This window comes from Pseudophryne corroboree, chromosome 3, assembly GCF_028390025.1.
Source record: "Pseudophryne corroboree isolate aPseCor3 chromosome 3, aPseCor3.hap2, whole genome shotgun sequence".
Classification (NCBI taxonomy): Eukaryota; Metazoa; Chordata; class Amphibia; order Anura; family Myobatrachidae; genus Pseudophryne; species Pseudophryne corroboree.
Window position 1 is genome coordinate 355,490,839 of NC_086446.1, and position 27,338 is coordinate 355,518,176.

The 27,338-nt window shown below is 43.4% G+C and overlaps 1 protein-coding gene across 1 annotated transcript in view; it reads right to left on the reverse strand.

Moving 5' to 3' along the window:
- Window positions 1–601: 601 nt before the first annotated feature.
- The window catches only part of LOC135057780 (collagen alpha-1(XV) chain-like), a 55,446-nt gene continuing 28,709 nt past the window's right edge, over window positions 602–27,338 (reverse strand). The window contains exons 6-16 of the mRNA XM_063963533.1: window positions 22,608–22,646; window positions 21,468–21,539; window positions 21,274–21,315; window positions 20,428–20,455; window positions 19,936–19,970; window positions 15,614–15,748; window positions 14,857–14,916; window positions 14,213–14,281; window positions 12,176–12,370; window positions 11,981–12,096; window positions 602–2,135 (exon numbers count right to left, since the gene is read on the reverse strand). Coding sequence (XP_063819603.1) covers window positions 1,925–2,135; window positions 11,981–12,096; window positions 12,176–12,370; window positions 14,213–14,281; window positions 14,857–14,916; window positions 15,614–15,748; window positions 19,936–19,970; window positions 20,428–20,455; window positions 21,274–21,315; window positions 21,468–21,539; window positions 22,608–22,646 — 1,002 coding nt within the window. The 3' untranslated portion in view covers window positions 602–1,924. The remainder of the gene's footprint in view (window positions 2,136–11,980; window positions 12,097–12,175; window positions 12,371–14,212; window positions 14,282–14,856; window positions 14,917–15,613; window positions 15,749–19,935; window positions 19,971–20,427; window positions 20,456–21,273; window positions 21,316–21,467; window positions 21,540–22,607; window positions 22,647–27,338) is intronic.

Genomic DNA, 27,338 nt, shown 5'->3' on the forward strand with positions numbered 1-27,338 from the left:
CTTGTCATAGACAGGCTTAATAAAAGTGGGAACTTATTGGTCTCCCTGATATGCAGAAAATATGAAGGCCCAAATGTAAGAGCCTGCAATTTGTGGGCACTGGCAGTGTCGGACTGGAGCATGAAGGGCCCACCGGAGGTATGCAGTGTTAGGGGCCCATGATTAGAGGTGTGGCCAGCCTCCAAAGGGGGTGGGGCCAGCCACCACAGAGGTTTGGGTAACCATTACAGAGTACCTGGTCTGGACTCCTTGATAATTTATATAGTAATTAATGCTAGTGCATGCATGATAATGTGCCAGATTAATGACAGCAATGTACTGTAGGGAATACATCATAATCCTGTGCAGTATAAGGTAACATATGTATAATATATAATTCAAGTGCATAGTCTAGAACCTGATCCCTAGAGGAGGAGGGCCCCCCAGGCAGTGGGGCTTACCGGTGGTTTCCCCTGCACCCCTGTGGGCCAGTCCGAGCCTGGGCACTGGTGCAATTTTGGTGATACAGCTGCTAGATTTTATGCAGAAATTAGTTTTAAGGCAACATAAAAACATTTTTTCACAATTTTTCAGGTTTTATTTAATGAATAAAACATCTAGAAAATACAAATAGAAACATGAGTATACAAGAGAGACTGGATGATTCGATTCAAAGACATCTTATGCAGTAGTCACAATCTTCATAAGTAATTGAAGTTAATAGAATACATATAAAGAGCCATATAGTGGTTTCGATAAATCGCTCTAGTCAGATAGTGTTAGAAGAAGTAGGGGTATTGCATAAAATGTGTGGAGATCAATGTCCACAGTTTAACCCAAGCCTAATCAAAACAGACAATGATGTCAAGGAATCTCACATTTCACAAAATAAAGCAGTAAAGGTAAGTCAACACACAGCTAATGAATAATAAGCAGCAATAGTGCAGAAATTGTGCTAGCATATATAAATTGCAGGCTATTACATTCAGGATAAAGAGTCATAAAATACCAGCAAAATATGCAGACATGAATCACCATTTTGTAAAAATACATCTATGTGACTGCATTGTGCATGCTTGGCTGCATGAACACTTTTGGGAAGTGTAAAGAGTTTGTGTGTTGTTAGTGAGACTTATGATTATACGTCACATCAACCATTTCATTCAAGACCACTGCCTTAGTTAACTACAACTTTCCCTTTTGTTCCTCCTAAAATAGTTTTGGAGCCTCAGCGTTTCTTAATAAACCCATAAATGTGAAGAGATATTTTATGTAACCTGCTATTACGTTTTGATATTTTTAATTGCATTGGTAGAATATTGTACCTAGTTGATGGGGAAAGGTTAGATATACTGGTAAATGCCTAATGTCTGCAGTCATCGCGGGTGTGTAAAACTTTTGCTCTTAAATCACCCACTAACTAGGAACACTCCCTCCACCCCTCGAAGATTATTTATCCAGCAATACCCATTCCCATCTTTTCATGTGGCTACAATATGAAACATATTCCTGGCCCTAGACTGCAGGGAGCTAGGATCAATCTGATACAACAAGTTATAATAAACAGCAAAATTGTGTAACCCCACATTAAAAGTCATTTTTATACTGTAAGCCATACACATGCTCATATACTGTAAATGGCTGCAATAGCTCAAAACAGATGTAAAAATATATGTATTTCATGGTGGAGCTGAAATTTTGTAGCTTTGGGAATTACCTTTATCGGACCATTTCAATAACCTCACAGAAATATATTAACAACTACACCCCAAGTACTAATAGACATTCATAATGCATCTGAATTCATCAATCTTTCGTGTATCTGTTGTTATAACTCTTAGCACCCATGAAATATTGACTTTGACAGCCAGGAACTGGGATTCTTGGTAGTAACATTGATTCTGGAAATGATATGTTTTCTACTAACTTCCTGCGGAATATGTGATCACCACATATAGTAATAAGGGAAGGCTATTTCAATGCACAGGATGGCTAGTTTCTGGACACAGCTGAAGGAGTCATTTTCCTGAAGCCAGTGCTTTGTAAATGGTGATGCTAGGCCTTCTGCATTCACATCACTTCTCCATTCCTTGCAGTTCCTGCTTCGAATAGAGGTTCCCCTTTGGCTAGAACCATGCCAAAATGCTTTCTGGGGCCTGGAAGTAAGGATCAAAATGTGATTTTTTAATGTAGACTAATATGAAATTGAAATGGAGGAAGTACATAGGATGTTAGAAAACTATACTGTACATAAAAAACTACATTGTAACATAAATATACCATTAGACTAGTTTGCATGGAAAGGAGCTGCAGCACCAACTGATGGTAGTAGTACTATATTTTTTGCACTGTGTGCAGTCCCATACTGGGGGCAGGCAAGAATTTCTCATGGGACCATCCAAAGTTGTGGGACCCAGGACTGAAAAAATAGACACCCCCAACCACCCCAGAGGCATAATAGACTGATCCTGCCCCCGATGTAGGTAGGACCTGTGCTGCTGCCTCATGGAGGAAGGGGCATCCAGTGGGCACAGCCAGTGGGGTGGTACTGGCAAGAGGGGGAGGGCTGGAAGAGTGGGAGTGGGCCCACCTGTCTTAAGTGCCACAAGCTCCCCAAAATCTGGCCCTGCAGCGAAGTGCTGGAGGACAATCAGAACACACACCTCACTGTCACTAACATTGCACATTTTGCCTTGCATCACATAGAGGTTAGAAACAAAATGTGCAATGTTGCTCGATGAGGTGTACAGCCGCAGATTGCACAGAATAATGCAGAATAATGCAGAGAATTGAGTTGCTTCCTAAGAGGGGGGAACAATACATAAAGTAGCGGAAATTCCATTTGGGGAAAGTGCATGTGTCTGTTGTAAAGAAGAAGCATTATCAACAACCAATATTAAAGCACCTATTGGTAACTGGCATTTCTGTTGAGCTTCCAGTGGTGTGGCACCGTTGGCATTGGTAGAGAAAAGATAAAGGTGGATAAATTAATGAATCATTGTTGAAATGTGAACACACAACCATATCAGTTCAAAAGACATTTATATACTGTACCAAGCGCTATGAAATGGGCAAATAAAAAAACCTTTGTTATTTGTCAATCACTAAGCGCAACGCAGCAGCAGCTAGAAAAAGGAGTGTTTTCTAACTCCAGAAATATACAGCAGAAAATACCAATCTACCTGTGCTATAAAGGAACTATAAGAAAGTCTGTCCCGACTGACGAATCTTTAAAAAAATAAAATATGTAATATATTGCATAACAATAAAAACACACACACATTTAGCACATTTATCATTCAGAAGCCACTAGCATATAAAGTGGTTATCTTTTAAATATTGCAGCATATAAAATATATCTGTTATAAGATTAGAATCAGCATAATATACCAGAACTAGCTGGAATTATTGTATTATCCAGGGAAAATTTGTCCACCGTATGGTTAAGGATTAAACTATACCATGTATAATGCTCAATCATTACGAGGGGTATTGATCATTAGGTTGTTGATCAATAGGCTAACCCCATATGGTCAACATGGAAAAAGCCAGCATTGTCAAAAGGTCGACAGGGTCATTAGGTTGACATGTTAAAGGTAGACAATGGAAAAGGTCAACAGGTACAAAAGGTTGACACATCACTCAGCTCTGCTTCTGGGGTAAGGCTTTATTTATTACTGGTGACAAAATGCATAAGCCGGTTTAGCATACTAAAAAAGCTGCTAATACCGTTCACAGCAAAGTTCATCAAGCGGCTTGTCAGCTGTCGAGAACATGAATTGCTGACGCGTTTCGTCTATTCGACTTTCTTAAATCTATGATTAATACATTTTTTATCATCTATCATCGGATCGAACAGTCTTTCTTACAGTGTCTTGACTGGTGTTTTCTTAAACCATGACCATTTTTCTTAATTGAATCTCCTTCCCGTTCTGGTAAAGGCTTTTACTGCATGGGCACTCTTGTGATTATCTACCAACTTGGAATAGTTCTGTGGGCCTTATTCAGCAGCTGCAATGCAATAGCTTTTCCCTGGACCCTGGCACAGTGCACACATGCAGGGGTCACTCTGCACATGCAGGGGTCGGGGAGATGCGATCTCAGCAATGTGAACGCCTCTTGCTGATTGACAGACAGAGGCATTCATACAGCAGCCAGGCTGTGCAGGCGGGGGATAGCCCTAATTCAGCAATGTGATCGCAATTGAATTGCGATCGCATTGCTGGTGGCCATTTGCATGCTGGGTGGCCCTGCCCTGGGCAGCCCCCAGCATGCGATAACAAGCAGTTGCAGTTTTGCTAATTTAGCAAAACTGCAACTGATGCTGAATAGGGTCTTGTGTCTAGTATTTTCCTCTGGCATGCTGGGACACTTCTTCCCCATGTTTGCAGAATATGTCAGACAAAACAAAATGGTGTAGTTTGATCTGCGCTAAAATGTATATAGTGGCAACCTATGTGGTACAAATGAGCCTTCACCAAGACCCCAAACAAGAACCAAACACACAATGTAGTGACCACACCCGGCGCTACTAATTTCACCCAATAAGACAATAAAACAAATCTCCTTAATAGCTTACTTTTTCGATAGTAATGATTACAATTGTTGTCGTGTACTTATTTCACAGAAGATACATGTCTGAAAAATTAAGACACACAAAACATAGTGCAACCAATTTTGGTAATAGATAAAAGGAGTGTTTATTTGTTCAACTCACATAGATATGAGTAAATATAGCATGTCGTCCACCAGATGGCATTGGTCCTTAGTTCTCACAGGGACTTCAGTGCAATATGGGGAAACCTCCACTAGATGGCGTGGGACATCAAACTCCGCAGATATACTGGGGACTCAGAATGATAGATATATGGTGCAATACGGCTTAACCATAAAAAAGTTTTATTTTGACAAAAACACACTTACATAAAACGAATAATTAAAAGCATATATCACCCATCGGTGATCAATACCGGAGACCAGGGTCCAAACAGAGCCAGCTGAAACTGTGTCTTGGACGGGATTCCGGATCGTCAGAACCTTGTGCTTGAGCGCGCTTTCGGTCTCGAAGACCTTCCTCAGAAGCATAAGGTTCAACACACCAGGAGCCATTAAATACCCTCTTAATTGCCCACCCTCCTGTAGACAATCGTGATCCTGACGCGCATCGGCTTCCTATGCGGAAGTGCGTCACCGGAAGTGACGTTTGCGTTCCACCGGCGTCATCGTTCTTCCTGTTTGCGTTCCACATAGCGGCGTTTTTCAATTCCAGCACGGGTCCGCATAATAAGAGAGTGTTCAATGGTCCATATATACATCGATGAAGTCATAATCATTTTAGAAGAGACGTGGATCCCAAAAAACAAGATAAAATACAATCCATGTAAAAAACAATAAAAATACATACATTTAAAATTATGCAAGGATAAGACAGGGGTTCAGAGATCAGGATTCTAAAAACCATTTAAGTTCGAAGTCGGAGTTGAGGCCGTTAGGAATTAGGGAGCCAAGTTTGTAGATCCAGCGCATCTCAGCTTTGGCTAAGGGGACATCAATATCTTTATCCCGCCATGTTGGATTAATTAATTGGATACCCCAAAAGGATTTGATTCCGCCTACCTTGCCCCCATGTACATTTTTAAAATGGGAAGACAAAGCATGTGTCTCCAACCCTCTTTTTATGTTATACAAGTGTTCCCCTAACCTTGTTTTTAAACATCTTGTTGTTTTTCCTATATATAACAGGGAACATTGACAGTCTATGGCATATATGACGTTTTTGGAATTGCACGTAATAAATTCCTTTATGTCATATTTTATCCCCTTTACCGAAAATTCTTTCAATTTTTTTTTAATTCAATAATTTTTTATTGAAATTTTGTATTTTACAAAACAAAACCACACAAAAAAACAAACAGTTGAAAAAACAAACAAAACCCAACATGGATACTTTGAATGCAGGTATCAGAGGCATATTATAGAGTGCACAGCATTATATATAGAACAGGAAGTTACAGAATATACGGATAATCATAACAACATATCTCCCGGTACCATAATACATAGAGGCCCACTGTACCGATAGAACTGTCAGAGTAAATACACACTGCAGTAAAATATAAGCCACTAAAATACAAGACAGCTGTCAAAGCATCCAAATATAATAAAACAAAACCCTCAAACACAAACCACCCCAATAACCCCCCACCCTGTATAACCTAACCCAAATCTAGGAATACCTGGATCCCCAATTCCCACTTCCCCTAAACTAAAACCTAACTACCCATCTTCCCTTCCCAGTCCAGATAGGATAATATCAAACCAGCCAGTTCGTCCGCCCCCCCCTCCTCCCATATATAAAAAATAAACATCAATAAAAAGGTGAGGTGCAGGGGCAATATACTAATGGCCAAATACAGAGCTTCTCATTATAAAAATATATCAATATCACAAAATATGTGTCTAACTAGCCAACCCCTCCCCCACCGATGGATATTAAGGTTCAAGGACAGCAGACGGAGGGCAATATACCACCCCCCAAATCCCCCCACCCTGTAGAACCGAATCCCCAAACTATGGCCTACCTGGAGCCCCAAACATCCCATCCCAACTACACTATGAAAACTTGGGGGCAATCAATCCCATGAACCCCTCGGGCATGGCGTATAGAGCTCAGGATCGAAAGGGACAATTAATAGAATATTAATTACACAAGATACGGATATTATATCTGACTAAACAGAACTTATAAACAGAGAAAAAAACAAAAATAAAAAATACATACCAGCATTTAAGGAGGGTCATCCCATCCAAAGGCCCAGAAAACAGCCAAATGTCCCAAATCCCCCCACCCTGTAGAACCAACCCCCCAACTTATGGCCTACCTGGATCCCAAAATACCCCACCCACCTATTCTACTAAAACTTGGGGGCATTCAACCCCATGAACCCCTCGGGCATGGTGTATAGAGCCCAGGATAGATAGAAGGAAACAACCAACAAATGCTCAAAGCACACAATATACCGTTAGTATATACGGATAATCAGGATATCTAAACAGATTAAAACACAAATATTTAAGGAGGGTCATCCCACCCTAAAGCCCATAAAGCAGCCAGATAAATCTTAAGTCCCCCAGTCCCGGCAAGGTGTACAGAAATAAAATCCATAGATTTGAGAAGCTGTATAATAGAAGATCCCAAATAATCGCCCAGCGGATGAGAATATGGAGACATGCAACTGGTTCGGTCACTGGCAAACTGAAGACGTAGTGAACAAGAAACAAATCTGCAGAGAAGGATGGCTAAGTTATCCGGAAAAATCTTCCAGCAGAACTCCGAGGGAAGCAGCTGATCCACAGCAGAAATATTACAGTCCTCCAGGGTAGAACAAAATATACACAGGGCACTTTCGCCAACGGAGAAAGGAGAACAGATGGTATCAAAGCCTCCAGCAATATTAGCAAATGGACTTGAATAAAGCGTCTTCCAGGATTGAAAGGAAGCCAACTGTCCCACATCACGAGCATCAGAGCCTTGCGGAGTATTTTCAGGAGATTCAGCCTGCAACAATGGCAAGTCATTGCAGGAGAGAGACAATTCAGCATGCAGGTTTACCAGTTGGGCCACAAGCCTCTCACCGGATACAGCAATAGCTTGAAGAATTTGCTCCATAGTATACTCAAACTGGAAGTTCAAAGAAAGCTGGATATCACAGGATAAAGTCAGCAGGCACAATGTATAGAGGCAGCAAAGTATACCGCTGTAAGACAGAGCCCCCACTCCGCAACACACAGTCTCTCTGAAACATCAGCTATAAAGCAGAAGGAAGTGAACGGAGAGTGACGCAGGAGCCCACAGATGAAGGTCACCAGCACGTCAGCACAGGCTGGACTGCAAGACAGGCTTTCTCCACTCTGGTTATCCCTCAGGTGAAAATGCGGCAGCCGGAGTCAACAGTCACGATGAGCCTGCTACTCAGGGAGCCCGCGGGAGCCAGCATCACCCTCCACCGCTGCACCAGACAGAGACTGCAACGAGGAGCACCAGGAGCACAGCGCTGGAGCAAGGAGCCGCCACCGACGATATCCAAGATGGCGCCCGCGGTCCGGAGACGCTACAGAGGAGAACAAACAACTTCACCCAAACCAGCAGCCAAAAAGCACAGGCAGGTCGCGGGGCTTCTGGGACGTGGAGAGGTAAGTAGGAAAACCACCACTGCATCCAGGGACCGGGCAGGAGAAACAGGATAGTAAAACGGAGTTATGTGCCTGGGAGCTGAGAAATCAGGCTCCTACACCATGCCCGTCCAGGCCACGCCCCTCTTTCAATTTATTAATACCTTTTGTTGCCCTGCACATATTGCAGGTGGCACAACGGTGAAAACCCAGGGTACGAATACTGCTCCTTTTATTACTTTCAATAGAGCTGTGTACCAATTTATCTTTTAAGGATTTTGATTTCCTATAAATGAAGGCGGGTTTTATAGGTAAACAGGAGCCTATAACAGGATCTTTTTTGATCACATTCCAATGTCTTTCAAAGACCTTTTCAATTTCTTTGTGTTGGCAATTAAAATTACATATGAATGACCACTGATAGGTATCGTCTTTATTGGCTAACTTTGGTTTGCCAATCAGATCTTTCCGGTCAAAGATATTAACTTTTGTCTGTGCTTTCATAAGATGTTCTAGACTATAACCTTTTTGTAAAAAACGATTAGTCATATCAGTAGATATGGTATTGCACACTTCAGGGTCAGTGCAGTTTCGCTTTACTCGCATATATTGGCTATATGGTATGCTATCTAGCCAACTGTTGTGATGTTGACTATCAATACTGATATAGCTGTTAGAGTCAGTAGGCTTTCTGTATAACCTGGTCTGTATTGATTGATTTTTTTATATAAATACAGAGGTTCAGGAAAACTAACTCTACACTACTAAATTATTTGTAGTTAGATTGATATTAAATTCATTCATGTTTAATGAAGCACAGAAAGAATCAAGCTTTCGTTTTGGAATGGCAGTAGAGAGGAGCTTGATTCTTTCTGTGCTTCATTAAACATGAATGAATTTAATATCACTCTAACTACAAATATTAGTAGTGTAGAGAGTTAGTTTTCCTGGACCTCTGTATTTATATAAAAAAATCAATCAATACAGACCAGGTTATACAGAAAGCCTACTGACTCTAACAGCTATATCAGTATTGATAGTCAACATCACAACAGTTGGCTAGATAGCATACCATATAGCCAATATATGCGAGTAAAGCGAAACTGCACTGACCCTGAAGTGTGCAATACCATATCTACTGATATGACTAATCGTTTTTTACAAAAAGGATATAGTCTAGAACATCTTATGAAAGCACAGACAAAAGTTAATATCTTTGACCGGAAAGATCTGATTGGCAAACCAAAGTTAGCCAATAAAGACGATACCTATCAGTGGTCATTCATATGTAATTTTAATTGCCAACACAAAGAAATTGAAAAGGTCTTTGAAAGACATTGGAATGTGATCAAAAAAGATCCTGTTATAGGCTCCTGTTTACCTATAAAACCCGCCTTCATTTATAGGAAATCAAAATCCTTAAAAGATAAATTGGTACACAGCTCTATTGAAAGTAATAAAAGGAGCAGTATTCGTACCCTGGGTTTTCACCGTTGTGCCACCTGCAATATGTGCAGGGCAACAAAAGGTATTAATAAATTGAAAGAATTTTCGGTAAAGGGGATAAAATATGACATAAAGGAATTTATTACGTGCAATTCCAAAAACGTCATATATGCCATAGAATGTCAATGTTCCCTGTTATATATAGGAAAAACAACAAGATGTTTAAAAACGAGGTTAGGGGAACACTTGTATAACATAAAAAGAGGGTTGGAGACACATGCTTTGTCTTCCCATTTTAAAAATGTACATGGGGGCAAGGTAGGCGGAATCAAATCCTTTTGGGGTATCCAATTAATTAATCCAACATGGCGGGATAAAGATATTGATGTCCCCTTAGCCAAAGCTGAGATGCGCTGGATCTACAAACTTGGCTCCCTAATTCCTAACGGCCTCAACTCCGACTTCGAACTTAAATGGTTTTTAGAATCCTGATCTCTGAACCCCTGTCTTATCCTTGCATAATTTTAAATGTATGTATTTTTATTGTTTTTTACATGGATTGTATTTTATCTTGTTTTTTGGGATCCACGTCTCTTCTAAAATGATTATGACTTCATCAATGTATATATGGACCATTGAACACTCTCTTATTATGCGGACCCGTGCTGGAATTGAAAAACGCCGCTATGTGGAACGCAAACAGGAAGAACGATGACGCCGGTGGAACGCAAACGTCACTTCCGGTGACGCACTTCCGCATAGGAAGCCGATGCGCGTCAGGATAACGATTGTCTACAGGAGGGTGGGCAATTAAGAGGGTATTTAATGGCTCCTGGTGTGTTGAACCTTATGCTTCTGAGGAAGGTCTTCGAGACCGAAAGCGCGCTCAAGCACAAGGTTCTGACGATCCGGAATCCCGTCCAAGACACAGTTTCAGCTGGCTCTGTTTGGACCCTGGTCTCCGGTATTGATCACCGATGGGTGATATATGCTTTTAATTATTCGTTTTATGTAAGTGTGTTTTTGTCAAAATAAAACTTTTTTATGGTTAAGCCGTATTGCACCATATATCTATCATTCTGAGTCCCCAGTATATCTGCGGAGTTTGATGTCCCACGCCATCTAGTGGAGGTTTCCCCATATTGCACTGAAGTCCCTGTGAGAACTAAGGACCAATGCCATCTGGTGGACGACATGCTATATTTACTCATATCTATGTGAGTTGAACAAATAAACACTCCTTTTATCTATTACCAAAATTGGTTGCACTATGTTTTGTGTGTCTTAATTTTTCAGACATGTATCTTCTGTGAAATAAGTACACGACAACAATTGTAATCATTACTATCGAAAAAGTAAGCTATTAAGGAGATTTGTTTTATTGTCTTATTGGGTGAAATTAGTAGCGCCGGGTGTGGTCACTACATTGTGTGTTTGCAGAATATGTGGTGAATGTTGCTTCCACCAAGGATGCTTTGGAGAACACCATAAGAGGAACAGAGATGCCACCAGCACTGACAGCTTCTAAATTGCGCTAGTATGGAAGCAGATCTTAGAAACAGCCATCTGCTTAGCTGTGCTGGATTCAGTAGGATTTTCCGACAGCCGGGATTCTGGTGGTCGAAATACCGACGCCAGAATCCCGACAGTCAAAATCCTGACATCGAGCACAGCGTGTCCCCTCATGGGCTCGCTTTGCTCGCCCTGTGCTTCAGGCTCGGTGGCGAGCTTATAGTCCCCCTCAGGTGGTAGCGTAGACCAACACCCTAGTGGGAATACTGGGCGGTGGGCGGTATTTCGACCGCCGGAATTTTGACTGTTGTCGGGAATCTGGCGTTGGTATTTCGACCGCCGGGATCCCGACTGTCGGAAAATTAACTGCATCCCGCCATACCATATAATTCCTTGGTGCCTTCACAAATGTTTAACACATTTATATTTCTGACAAGATAATTGGGAAGGTAGAGCACAAAGTTGAAGTGCCTTTCTAACTTATGTCTGCAATTATGAAACTATTAACCATTTTACTATTTGCTTTATACACTCTCTAGTAGAGTCTATCGCTTACTTCTGCTCTCTGAGTTTGTGGTGCTGCCTGGACATATGTAGCTCTCTTTCTTCGCTAAGGTACCAGCTCTGTTTTATTTGGCCAATGTCAATAGTTTAAACAAGTGACGTCATGATTATAAGGCACCAGCAGTGGCCAAGTGTAGACAGAGGAATGCATACACCTTACACTCTGAAGAAGCATATGTAACAACTGGTAAAAAAACCGTGAGATGGGTGTGGCCAGTAGTATGGCAACATATTGGCCTGAAATTACCAAATCAGAGTCTAGTGAAGATAAAAGAGAAAGTGGTATGATGAATCATTCTGGACTCACCAGAGAGGGTCTTTGAGAATATTCCTTCCATTGAAAGAGTAAATTGAGACGCTAGATCTGTGAAGTGAGAGTTTATTATCCAAGAGGGAATTCCAGTTCCTAACAAGCAATTCGCCCTGGAGAAAAAAAAGTACAGTGTTTAATTTATGTTAGTTTAACTGCAACTCTCTTTTGACATTAACAACAAGTTCTTACTTTTATGTTCACTATAGGGAGCCCTCTATCAGTCTTCTTCACTATGGAGGACAGTGATTGGCTGGAGGAGGAGAGCAGGGCTCTGAATGTCCCATAGAGGAACATTTCCTGGGCCTGGCGATGACATTGTAGGTCAGCTCCTCGGATACCGTTCATATCACCAGAGAGAGGAACATTTAGAGCTATCAGACGGAGCTGGGAAAGTAAAGTCATTAAATAAAAAGAGTGAATGAACAAAACAATTTCTACAAAAATCCAGTTTACCAACTCATTAGGTATCAATGATATCCATGTTTCAAGCCACATGGTATCGTCTACTGAATGTTGATGACTCATGGCTAGTTTTGTAACAGGTTCCAATTACAGAACCGCCAGAATTTTAGTGAGATTGGTGCTAAATTTACCAGCCTTCTAACTGATTACTGCTTTAAATTTAGCGACAATCTACTGAAATCCTGTCGGTTACGTAAAACTGAAACATATTACATAACACCCATGGACTTTAAAAAGTACTTTTAAAAAATGGCTGTTTACACTATAGCTTCAAAAAGCCTTTCTATAGCATAAACATGTTTCAGATCTGTATAATTTATACTAAATAACATGTGTTTTATAACATATGGAACATTTGCCGCAGTTGTAACATATGCTGCCAAAGCAGCACACTGATTTATAATACTGCAACACACATGTAAAAACACACAAGAGAACAAGTTCAATTATTCAAACATAATGTCTGATTCAGATCCCATGGGATCTGTGGCACATAATGCAAAGTACCAACGTGCGGTACTTTGCGCTTGCTCTGGACCCGTACTGCGCATATGTAGCACAGGTCCTGAGTCGTTGGATGCACTACAGCTGCAGATTATCAGTGATTGACAGTCTGTTGCTATTTGGGTGAGGGGACGCCGATGGCTTCTGTTTCCCAAAACAGACGAGTGTGACCTCCGTTTTGGGGGAGTGACGAGGCCAGGATCTCCCGGAATACAGAGATTTCCTGGCTTCTTTGTAGGAGCTGTGGTGGCTGGCTTGCGGCTGGCCGAAGGTGTCTCAGGTGATCCGATGCTGCATCCTAGGAGACAGTACGAATCATTAATGCAATCAGGAGGCGTCTACTTATATCAGACACCACCTGCTGCATTACCATTTCCAAGTAAGCAGTAGCAATGCACTTTCCAACCACATCTGCATTAAGGACCCTATTCAGTAAGAGTAGCAGATTCTGCTAAAAAGCCGAATCTGATCCTGTTTCCAGCACAGGGCAAGGCCGCTCAGCATTCTGACCGTCTTGCCCATCAGCTATGACCACAATTTAATTGCGGTTGCAGCAAGTGTAGATGACCCCTTGTGAAGGCAGGCGCACTGCCGCCATATATTCCATTGAAGCAGCTGCGTGTGACATCAGGCAGCCGCCCTGAAAACAGCACCGATCCACCCCTGCTTTTAGCGCTCTGCCCCTGCTACGCCACGTCGCTGCCCCGCAAATGCCTCTGCCTGTCAATAAGGCAGAGGCGTTCACAGCCAATGTGATGTGATCACATTGGCTGGGCCACGCACGCACAGGACGGCACCTGCGCGTGCGCACTATCACTGGATAAGGTAGATTGCTGTTGCATCGCGATTGTGATGGACCTGAATGAAGCCTAAGCTCACAGTTAGAAGCAGGGTCGGACTGGCCCACAGGGGAACAGGGGAAATCACCGGTGGGCCCTACTGCCTGTGGGCCCTCCTCTTCCTCCTCTAGGGATCAAGTTCCAGACTATCCTAGTGCACTGGATTTATGCATTATACATATGTTACATTATTATACTTCACAATAATTTGGTTTATTATATATTTACCAAGGGGCACAGAACATGTAATGGTTAGCCAAACCTTTATGGTGGCTGGCCACGCTCCTACTGGAACCTGGCTACACCTTTAAGCATGGGCCCCTACAGCAGCATCCCCCCGGTGGGCTCTTCATGTCCCACTCCGACAATGGTTAGAAGTTATGGACAGCAGAGATGCACTATAGCAGCAGAGTTAACTTACTGAGGGAATTCTTGGGCTGATACTGGGCAGCACAGACATATTGTCACCAAGGTCTTCATAGTCTCCATCCTGAAAGCAGAACAAAGTGACAGAGAATGGCACGCAATCAGGTACACCGCCACATATGTGAATGAATATACGTAGAACAAAATTATTTTAGCATACCTCCCAACATGACCCTCTCCAGGAGGGACACAATGCTCTGCTTCTGGACTTTTCTCTTTCTCTATGATTGCTGGCACCTGTGTTGAACAGGTTAATGGATAAGAAAGGTGTTTCAGCACAGGTGATGGCAATCACAAATTAAGAGGGAAGTCCAGGAGCAGAGCATTCTGTCCCTCCTGGAGAGGGTCATGTTGGGAGGTATGTTTTACAGATGGTCTGTGTATGTCTTATATACAGTTGTCAATCTAATATTTTTAAAATTATAATTTTTCATCTCCTAATGACTTAGAACTATAAGTTATGATTGCCCATGGTTTGTGACCCTCTCAGGCTTTTTGAGTAAGAGAGCCTCTGCTATTGTGTTCTCTGGAAGTCCTGGGAATTATCTGTATATTTATGCTATTTGTGAAATCCTGTCATAGTGGGTCTTACTGGCATATACTGTAAATATGTACATGTGAGCATATCTTTCAACTCACTGTTAATTCCTCTGGCACGGAGGGATCATCAGCTGAGAAAATGGGGTCAGACTGCTCCAGCTAGAAGATAAGTTCAGTTATTTGAATGTGATGATGCATGGGGTTTGGAAACATTAACAGGGGTTCAAAGATATTTTAGAAAATACAAAACATTACAGACAACAATGGCCCTCATTCCGAGTTGTTCGCTCGCAAGCTGCTTTTAGCAGCTTTGCACACGCTAAGCCGCCGCCTACTGGGAGTGAATCTTAGCTTCTTAAAATTGCGAACGAAAGATTCTCAAAATTGCGATTAAACACCTCTTAGCAGTTTGAGTAGCTCCAGACTTACTCGGCATCTGCGATCAGTTCAGTGCTTGTCGTTCCTGGTTTGACGTCACAAACACACCCAGCGTTCGCCCAGACACTCCTCCGTTTCTCCAGCCACTCCCGCGTTTTTCCCAGAAACCGCAGCGTTTTTTCGCACACACCCATAAAACGGCCTGTTTCCGCCCAGAAACACCCACTTCCTGTCAATCACATTACGATCGCCAGAACGAAGAAAAAACCGTGAGTAAAATACCTAACTGCATAGCAAATTTACTTGGCGCAGCCGCAGTGCGAACATTGCGCATGCGCACTAAGCGGAAAATCGCTGCGATGCGAAGAAATTTACCGAGCGAACAACTCGGAATGACCACCAATATTCTAAGCAGAAGAAGTGAAAGAGAGTGTGCAGAAGTTTTTCTACAGTATATTACCGACTAAATGGAACTTACCACAATTTTACTCCACCCAACATTGGTCCTGAAGAATGCACTACTCGGCTCCTTCACATATACAAAGCTGCCCTCTGCAACCTCTTCCCATGTCTGAAACATCTCGTCTTTGGTTTCAAACACCCAACTTTGCACCTGTAACACCACGGCAAACAATTTCAAGACTGATGTCACTGTGGACATTTATTAAAGTTTTGCAGCATCTGTGTTGTATCACCCAAATGCATCTGAGTCTTAGAAGTAAAGGCATAAATTATTTACTAGTTCACTCAGAGCTAGATTAAGAAATGGATGGATACAGACTTTTGTTTAGACTGAGGTTTAAACTTATTAAGAACAAAACAGCATATGAGTGTATTGTTCTTACAGAATTGTTTATGCTTTCATGGGCAGTACGGATGGTGTAATGGTTAGCATTACTGCCTCACAGCACCGAGGTCATGGGTTTAATTCTCACCATGGTCCTAACTGTGTGGAGTTTGGGGGTAATTCTGAGTTGATCGCAGCAGGATCTTTGTTAGCAGTTGGGCAAAACCATGTGCACTGCAGGGGAGGCAGATATAACATGTGCAGAGAGAGTTAGATTTGGGTGTGGTGTGTTCAATCTGCAATCTAAATTGCAGTGTAAAATAAAGCAGCCAGTATTTACCCTGCACAGAAACAAAATAACCCACCCAAATCTAACTCTCTCTGCACATGTTATATCTGCCTCCCCTGCAGTGCACATGGTTTTGCCCAACTGCTAACAAAAATCCTGCTGCGATCAACTCAGAATTACCCCCTTTGTACAGTACCAGTCAAAAGTTTGGACACATCTTCTCATTCAATTGAATAAGAAAGTGTGTCCAAACTTTTTACTGGTACTGTATATTCTCCCCGTACTTGTGTGGGTTTCCTCCGGGTACTCCAATTTCCTCCCACAATCCAAAAATATACAGGTAGGTTAATTGGAACCCAACAAAATTAACCCTAACGTGTATGTGTGTGTGTACATGTGGTAGGGAAAATAGGGGGTCATTCCGAGTTGATCATAGCTGTGCTAAATTTAGCACAGCTACGATCTTCTTCCCTGACATGCGGGGGGACGCCGAGCACAGGGCTAGCCCGCCCCGCATGTCTGTCCGGCTCCCCCTCGCAGAAGTGCAAAGGCATCGAACAGCGGCGATGCCTTTGCACTTGAAGAGTAGCTCCCGGCCAGTGCAGCTTTAGCATGCTGGCTGGGAGCTACTCATCGCTCCCCGACCCGCAGCGGCTGCATGTGACGTCACGCAGCCGCTGCGGCCCGCCCTTCGTTCGGTCCGGCCAAACACCACCGTTCCGCCCCCTCCCGCCCAGCGATCGCCTCTGCCTGTCAATCAGGCAGAGGCAATCGCATCCCTGCTACGGCCTTCGGCTATCTGGCTTGCGCCGGCGCACTACAGCGCCAGTGCATGTGCAGCAGGGACCCGTTCGATCTGCTGCGTTAAAATGCAGCGAGCGAACAGGTCAGAATGACCCCCATAGATTGTAAGCTCCACTGGGGCAGGGACTGATGTGAATGGCCAAATAGTCTCTGTAAAGCGCTGCGGAAAATTTGTGCGCTATATAAATAAATAATAAATAAGTGATTAGGTACAGTATTGTCATTGTATTAATATGTGCCCAGGACATAGTCGTGCGCAGCTCATTTTATTAGGGGGCTCACTGCCGAAGGGGCGTGTCAAGCGCCGTCTTTTGGACGTTTCTAGCACCACCTTTTGGGTGTGTCTAACACTGCCCAGGGACATGTCTAGCACTTGTTTACATTCTCTCAATAAAATCACATGGCTTAATCTAATTTCTCAGTAGTTCCTAATAATACAGTAGATATAATACACCCCAGAGAAATAAAATGAAACATAATGGAGCGACCACCGACTGGTACCAAGTATGAGCCGAAATTCAAATTACGACACACATTATGAACCAAATTCACATTTCGCCACACAGTATAAGCCGAACTTCACATTACACCACATAGTATAAGCCGAACTTCACATTACGCCACACAGTATGAGCCAAATTCACATTACGCCACACAGTATGAGCCAAAATTCACATTACCCCACACAGTATGAGCCGAAATTCACATTACCCCATACAGTATGAGCCGAAATTCACATTACGCCACACAGTATGAGCCAAAATTCCCATTACCCCACACAGTATGAGCCGAAATTCACATAACCCCATACAGTATGAGCCGAAATTCACATTACGTCACACAGTATGAGCCGAAATTCACATTACCCCACACAGTATGAGCCAAAATTCACATTACCCCACACAGTATGAGCCAAATTCACATTATGCCACACTGTATGAGCCAAATTTACATTACGCCACACAGTATGAGCCAAATTCACATTATGCCACACTGTATGAGCCAAATTTACATTACGCCACACAGTATGAGCCAAATTCACATTATGCCACACTGTATGAGCCAAATTTACATTACGCCGCACAGTATGAGCCAAATTCACATTATGCCACACTGTATGAGCCAAATTTACATTACGCCGCACAGTATGAGCCAAATTCACATTATGCCACACTGTATGAGCCAAATTTACATTATGCCACACAGTATGAGCCAAATTCACATTATGCCACACTGTATGAGCCAAATTTACATTACGCCACACAGTATGAGACAAATTTACATTACGCCACACAGTATGAGCCAAATTTACATTACGCCACACAGTATGAGCCATATTCACATTATGCTACACTGTATGAGCCGAAATTAACATTACACCACACAGCTGACATTTTTTGGTAACTTCACGTATATACTGTATACACGCAGAGTCGCAGACAGTATATTCCCCATTGCTGGCTCCCTCTCTTTCCCCTGCAGGAGAAGGGCAGGCTCCTCAGCTGCAGCACTGCAGTTTACTTATTCACTGACTGAGTGGTGAGATACTTACTGTCTCAGCCTCTGCTGAACTGTCACTGTCTGCTGAATTCATCCTCTGAGTCCTCCTGAGAGGAACGCTATGGTGGTGGCGTGGTGGCACACAAGGAGAGAGAGAGAGTGGGTGGGAGAGAGAGAGTGCGGGCAGGAGAGAGAGCATGGGTGGCCGGGAGGGAGGACACACGGCGTGACACCATCACGTCACATCGTGAGGCGGAGCCGGGAGGATGTATGCACCCAGTGCGGCCACTGGCCAGTAAAGTTGATAGTACACTCATACATATGGCATATCAGTCCATCCTGATCGGGCGGTGGGCACAGCTGGGGGGGGTCACAGGAATGAGCCGGAGCGCTCAGTGATCACTGTGTTGCATGCGTGACGTGTGTGGGGTGCCTACCATCAGGGGGTGCCTATGGTCCAGGATGCTTCTGGTCCCAGGCTTTATATGTTCGTCATCAGGAGACTGGCAACAGGAGTGCCCACTCTAGCACCTATTGCCGGAGTTGCTGGTGCAATAATATGCAAATGTTAGTTTCAGCCTCCTTCTTGTGCACTAGCATTTGCCTCAATGTGCAAGCCCTGAGATGCCCACTTTTTGCACCCATGCACACTGAACCACCCCTGGAGGTTCTGGACAATCCACCAGCGGTGCACCATCCCATGCTCCGTCGACACTTGCACCTGTCTGTAGCAGGTGTAGTGTCTCCATCTGAACATGGCTATATGGAAGTGACCATATGTCTGAGGTAGCAGTCTGCTAGCACCTGTCAGCAGTGAATCCAAATTATGCTAATCAAGTGAATAACTAGTGCTACAAAAGTCAGCACCTGATTCATTCACCACAAATGTATTTGGCTTTGACAGACATGAAAGCATCTCTGTGCCATTCTGCATAAGTTTGCAATATTGAGAGCAAGTCCGTGCATGCACAACCCCTTTCTTCAGTCGCAGTGCCAGATTGGCCCAAAACTGCCTAACCGCACTTGTGTGTGAACTGTTTTTTAGTATGCATTGAACCAATTTGTGTAGGACCCACTTGCATCAACCGCTCCATAGTCTCAATATTAGAAAGAAATCATCCTTCCAATGCTTCAATCATTTGCCTGTTATACCCAATCCAAACAAACCAATCTGTCCTGATCACTTAATATGTTGCACATACTGTATGTTGCACATTTAAGTGAGACACTACACCTTTCCCTGTAGACCATACCCCTTTTGGATGGTTATGGCTGGCCCATAAAAATCAGAACAGTTGGCAACTGCAAATACATGCTTGCTACTATTTTGCCTATATACTGAAGATTAACTCTTAAGACAACAGTTCTCTCTCTCTATGTTTTCATATCAAATGTATTGTGGCAGTGAGTATGACATTACCTTCGAATAATGATTCCTTTCATCTGGACCAGAGTCTGGAGGAGAAAAAAGCTCAGGAGTAATATGGCAAATAAATACTGAAGTTCAAATCATTTTAAGAAAATGAATTAGAGAGCAACTGAAGAGCATTAAAATAGGAAAATGAACATCTGTAAAAGAAAGCTATTTTTTATTTAACATTTACTTATCAGAATAAGCCATACTTGCCTACCTGACCCTCTCCATGAGGGAGAAAATGCTCTGTTCCTGGACTTTCCTGGTAATGTATGATTGCCATTACCTGTGGTGAGCTAGTTAATTGATAAGAAAGGTGTTTCACCACAGGTGATGGCAATCATACATTACCAGGAAAGTCCAGGAACAGAGCATTTTCTCCCTCATGGAGAGGGTCAGGTAGGCAAGTATGGAATAAGCCCTTGCTCTTTAAGAGAGAAAACATACATTAACATATTGCAACAGGTGAATAATGTGTTTGTAGTAAGTAGGACATACCTGTGTCTTTGTGTTCTTCTTTAGGGGCCTGCTGAAAGGAAACAGTGTGTGAGGGCTTATGTTGCTGCCTACTATGCAGGTTTAGTATGAAGTACAGTCGTAGGGGGGCTATTTTTAGAGGATTGCTGCATTTTTAAGGGACATTTACCAAAGGGGTACTGCAGCAGATACTAATGTAGTTCCCATAGGATGTCTATGAGTACTGCAAAAATGCAGTGTTTGCCATGCTCCCAGAACCTTATCTTGCCCCTGTAGCTAATGCCATCTTTGCATTAGCTTAGCTCATGGGCTAGATTTGCACGTTTGTTTCCGGAGAGAGATCCTTCAGGTAACTCTATGATAACAACTGAAAGGGTACGCACAGCCCAGTGGTTGCACAAAGATCACTTTACTTATTAGCCTTTAGCCTGGCAACAAACGTATTTCTTATTGCCAGCAGTAAGAAATTAAAGTTATTAGTGTAAACTTCAGAACTTTTTTAATTGCCCCCCTAGAGTTATTAGGTGTGTAAGTCTTATCCAGATATCAGAGCTCTAACTTATCAATGTATTTATTAACTGTTACTTATATAGCGCAGCAAGTTCCGTTGCACTTTACAATTGGAAACAACCGTGATACAACAAAACTGGGTAATAAAAAACAGTCATAGAGATAGGAAGGCCCTGCTCACAAGCCTACAATCTATAGGGATCTATTTTAAACCGAACATCATGAAAACCCTCTCCCAATCCTAACAGTATGTACTTGTAAATCCTTGCGTGTGCTCCTAGACAGGGAGGTCTGAATTTATTATTACCCAGATAAGTGTTTCAGTCATACAAGTCCATGTCAGCAGTTCCACCTTACCGTCTGCTTGCAGTGTGGCCGAGAGGGGACAGGGAACACTCTCTGCAGAGAGACACAGACCCCAAGTAAGCATCACTCCCTATTTTAACCCCTTCTTTTCCTTAATGATCTGTAATGCACAACAGAACAATGCTTTACAGTCCCCAAAACAGAAAAGTAAAATGTATTATTATGTATGACAAAACAAAACTTACATTGACATACACTACTCCTGGGGGGCCAGGAGGACCAGGTGGCCCAGGCAGCCCAGGACTTCCAGGAAGACCCTGTGAAAAAAGTACATTTTAAAGTGAGAAATATAGGAATGCAGAGATGGAAAGTTTAAATACAAGAATGCAGCGATAAGCAGTGTCCATACAGGGAAGCAGAGCTAGGCAAAGCTTATACAAGGGTTCCGACTTGCGGTAGTAGAAACCAACCATTCAGAATGCAGAAATTTATGAAATAGTCTCATAACTCCTCTTTTACCTATACTCCATAGCACTTCTAGTGATTTGCATTGGTACCAATGTTAATTTGGCAATGTTTGTTCCGATGGTGATTTGCCACCATTTGGTATGCGAAGTCAAGTTTGACATGCGACTTACATGAAAATTGGCCCTTAGTAAATTCTCAATTAGAAAAATTGCGGCATTATCACAAAAAATAGCAAAATTGTGCCAAAACAATTGTTCGTGAATTTCCCCCCAGGGCTTAAGGTTCCTCAAAACCCTTCCCACACACATCTCTGAATCTAGGGTTACACTCAGGTCGAGTTATGGCTAGAGATGAGCGGATTCGGTTTTACTCAGTTCTCAAAACGGCATCTTATTGGCTCACGGATGTCACGTGTTTTGGATAGCCAATAAGATGCCGTTTTGAGAACCGAGTAAAACCGAATCCGCTCATCTCTAGTTATGGCCTCAATTTAATGTAATTTGCGCAGTTGCAGATGGTCCTCTTGGGAACATCAGCTGATTATCTGCACAAAAAAACAGCTATTCTATCTTCCTATCTCTGTACAGTCTCTACCTGCAATTGAACCCAAGTAGTTTCTCATTCTGTACAATACCACATTTTCAGTTCATCACCCTGCTAGTAGTTGTCCCAATTTTCTTTTCTTATCTGTGGTGTTGACCTGCTATTTCTCACTGTGCTTTCATTACAATTCCTCCATTGTTCCTCTACTAATTCACCACTGGGCTTAGATACATCTTTTTCTGTTAACCAACGTCCTAACAACAAGACCTCCCCCAACTCAACACCGACTCATCATTGTATACAAGGAGAAATGCAACAAATCTGTTGACATTATTTAAATATACACAAGCACCCGGGTCACAGAGTTAACTCACAGAATAGACCAGAGATCCATACACTTGAGATCTGCCATTCTAGAACAAGGGAAAATAACATCTGTTATGATACATTATTGTGTTTTATATTTAATATTTTTTTAAATAAATGGCAGCAATGAAGAATATTAGTAAACTTCTTAAAACCAAGATTAGATACATGACACTTCCTAACATTGAATGCCAGTAAAATGATCCAGCCAGATATGTTATGTGCAACTCTCCTGCTGGTAGCTTGAACACAAATGACAGAAGTTTAGGCATACTGTGGGCTATGTGCAGTGCCGTAACTAGGCAATTTAGCGCTGTGTGCAAGAAACGACAGTGGCGCCCCCCCATGTAAGACAGGGGCAGTGTGCACCGTAGGCGCGCAAAAAATTTAGAGGGGCGTGGCTTCATGGGGAAGGGGCGTGGCCACAAAATAATAGCAATTCATACTACGGTGCACAGTAGTCTACATTATTCAAATTACGCTGCACAGTAGCGCCACTACACCAGGTAGAGCCGGTTTTATACATTACAGCAGACAGCGGCCCCCTTTTGACACATTACAGCAGACAGTCCCCCTTTTTACACATTACAGCAGACAGCGTCCCCGTTTATACACATTACGGCAGACGGTGTCCCCCTTTATACACATTGCGGCAGCCAGGCCCCCTTTTTACACATTACGGGAGCCAGTCCCCCTTTTTACACATTGCGGCAGCCAGGCCCCCTTTTTACACATTACGGCAGCCAGTCCCCCTTTTTACACATTACGGCAGCCAGTCCCCCTTTTTACACATTGCGGCAGCCAGTCCCCCTTTTTACACATTGCAGCAGCCAGTCCCCCTTTTTACACATTGCGGCAGACAGTCCCCCTTTTTACACAATGCGGCAGCCAGTCCCCCTTTTTACACATTGCGGCAGCCAGTCCCCCTTTTTACACAATGCGGCAGCCAGGACCCCTTTTTACACAATGCGGCAGCCAGGACCCCTTTTTACACATTGCGGCAGCCAGTCCCCCTTTTTACACAATGCGGCAGCCAGGACCCCTTTTTACACAATGCAGACGGTGTCCCCCTAAAAGAGAGAGAGAGAGAGAGATACTTACCTGACAGGCTCCTCGTGCTGGCAGCTCCCTCGGTGCAGGCAGTGAGATGAGAAGGAAGAGGAGGGAGGGGGAGCAGGGAGCCGCAGCAGCGCTATTTAATTGGTAGTAAGCGCCGCTGCAGCATCCCCCTCTTCTTCTGTATTGGCTGCCTGGCGCTGCTGTGGATGCTGGGATGAAGGAACCGCATCCCAGCATCCATAGCAGCGCCGGGCAGCCAATACAGAAGGAGAGGGGGATGCTGCAGCGGCGCTTACTACCAATCAAATAGCGCTGCTGCGGCTCCCTGCTCCCCCTCCCTCCTCCTCCTTCTCTCCGCTGCTCGGCGCTTCTGTCTTCCCCTCCACAGCGCGGCGGCGGCGCACACAGCAGAGGCGGCATGTAATGAGTCAATTTGACTCATTACATGCCGCTGGCCGTTGCGCCCTCAGGGCAACTGCGCTGTGTGCCAAGTCCCCTTGGCACACACGTAGTTACGGCCCTGGCTATATGCAATTGCGGTCGAATTGCCGCAAATGTCGAATTTTCGACAAAAAAAACTGATTCGACAATGCAATACAGTACTTTTCGACAAAAAAACGCCGTTTCAGATTCAACTTTTTGCAATTCGACATTTGTCAAATTCGACATGTCTGCAATGGTAAAAATGCGGCTTTTCGACAAAAGTATATTCAATTCGACAACAGTGCTTTTCGACAGTCATTTCGTCAATTTCAGTCCGCCTCATTTTGCTGGCGTGATCTAATAAAAAAAATGTAAAAACATTTTTTGTTGTGTGTTTTTTTATTTCTAATAGCATATCTATTTATATTAGAAGGGATTATCTACTTGGTTTGTCTATTTAGGAGCCAGAAGTATTATTTAATATATTTTTGAAAATATATATATTTTTTTTTACTGACTAAAATAATATGGAGAGATCAGAGCATGTTTTTCAGTGGAAAGACGTGGGAATAGGTTAAAAATCCTGAAAAAAATTGTGTGGGGTCCCCCCTCCTAAGCATAACCAGCCTCGGCTCTTTGAGCCGGTCCTGTTGTAAAAATACGGGGGGGGAAATGACAGGGGATCCCCCGTATTTTAACAACCAGCACCGGGCTCTGCGTCCGGTCCTGGTGCCAAAAATACGGGTGACAAAACACGTAGGGGTCCCCCGTATTTTTCACACCAGCACCGGGCACCACTAGCTACAGAGATAATGCCACAGCCGGGGTACACTTTTATACTGGTCCCTGCGGCCGTGGCATTAAATCCCCAACTAGTCACCCCTGGCCGGGGTACCCTGGAGGAGTGGGGACCCCTTAAATCAAGGGGTCCCCCCCTCCAGCCACCCAAGGGCCAGGGGTGAAGCCCGAGGCTGTCCCCCCCATCCAAGGGTGGCGGATGGGAGGCTGATAGCCAAGTGTAAAAAAAAAGAATATTGTTTTATGTAGCAGAACTACAAGTCCCAGCAAGTCTCCCCTGTAGGAGAACCACAAGTACCAGCATGCGGGGGGAAACGGGCCCGCTGGTACCTGTAGTTCTACTACAAAAAAAATACCCAAATAAAAACTGCTCAGACGCGCACAGCCAATCAGGAGAGTGCCACGACGTGGCGCTCCCTGATTGGCTGAAGGGACCCTCTTTGACAGCAATCATGGCGGGTCCCGGCAGTCGGGGAAAGGGGTCCCATGTGTAAACATGGGACCCCTTTCAGTGCGTGGATCGGGTTTTGCGTTTTATTATTTTGCCAAGTATGTGGATTACAAACTAAGAAGTGGACCGATCTACACTGGATTGTTTGTGAGTATAATTTTATTTACAGGTAACCCGTGGATTCTACTGGTGAAGAGGACCGACTCTTCGTGTCAACATAGGTAAGTCATGCTTGCCTACCTGACCCTCTCCATGAGGGAGAAAATGCTCTGTTCCTGGACTTTCCTGGTAATGTATGATTGCCATCACATGTGGTGAGCTAGTTAATTGATAAGAAAGGTGTTTCACCACAGGTGATGGCAATCATATATTACCAGAAAAGTCCAGGAACAGAGCATTTTCTCCCTCATGGAGAGGGTCAGGTAGGCAAGTATGAGGTAAGTATGTGTGTGTCGGTGTGCATGTATGTAATAAAGTTATACTATCACGGTGTGTGTGTACTGTTTTTATTTGGGTATTTGTTTTGCAGTAGAACTACAGGTACCAGCGGGCTCGTTTCCCCCCACATGCTGGTACTTGTGGTTCTCCAAGTACCAGCTTGCGGGGAAGGCTGGCTGGGACTTGTAGTTCTGCTACAAAAAAACAATATATTTTTTTTGACACTTGGCTATCAGCCTCCCATCCGCCGCCCTTGGATGTGGGTGACAGCCTCGGGCTTCATCCCTGGCCCTTGGGTGGCTGGAGGGGGGATCCCCCTTGATTTAAGGGGTCCCCACTCCTCCAGGGTACCCCGGCCAGGGGTCACTAGTTGGGGATTTAATGCCACGGCCGCAGGGACCAGTATAAAAGTGTCCCCCGGCTGTGGCATTATCTTTGTAGCTAGTGGAGCCCGGTGCTGGTGTGAAAAATACGGGGGACCCCTACGTGTTTTGTCCCCTGTATTTTTTGCACCAGGACCGGACGCAGAGCCCGCAGCTGGTTGTTAAAATACGGGGGATCCCCTGTCATTTCCTCCCCGTATTTTTACAACCAGGACCGGCTCAAAGAGCCCGAGGCTCGTTATGCTTAGGAGGGGGGACACCACGCAATTTTTTTCAGGGTTTTTTAAACACTTTTGTGCCGTCCATGAAGTCGAATCCAGGACGCACACTATCGTCAATTGGTCCATTTTTCGACAGCGGGACTGTCGAATCCATTTTTTATTAAATATGTCGAATTCGGGTCCCGGCGGGAGGGTGTCTGACTGTCGAATTGTGTTGAATTAATAAACGGTCGAATTCCAGCCAGAATTCGATCGCAATTGCATATACCCCTGTATGTGCAGAAGAGCTGCTCTGTGTGTGGCTTGGAACTCCTCAAAAGAATATACAGGTTGAGTATCCCATATCCAAATATTCCGAAATACGGAATATTCCGAAATACGGAATATTCCGAAATACGGACTTTTTTGAGTGAGAGTGAGATAGTGAAACCTTTGTTTTTTGATGGCTCAATGTACACAAACTTTGTTTAATACACAAAGTTATTAAAAATATTGTATTAAATGTCCTTCAGGCTGTGTGTATAAGGTGTATATGAAACATAAATGAATTGTGTGAATGTAGACACACTTTGTTTAATGCACAAAGTTATAAAAAATATTGGCTAAAATGACCTTCAGGCTGTGTGTATAAGGTGTATATGTAACATAAATGCATTCTGTGCTTAGATTTAGGTCCCATCACCATGATATCTCATTATGGTATGCAATTATTCCAAAATACGGAAAAATCCCATATCCAAAATACCTCTGGTCCCAAGCATTTTGGATAAGGGAGACTCAACCTGTATATCTGTGTGTAATCTTTACTGGCATAAATATATTTTTCCTATATTGGGTTATTTGCATTTAAGCATATAGGGTTAACTATTTGTACTGTTTAAACATACTGAATCTATGTATAAACTGCTAGAAGTAGATTATAAGCATTGTCCCACCTTCAGGATACCTATAATAGTATTTATCTGA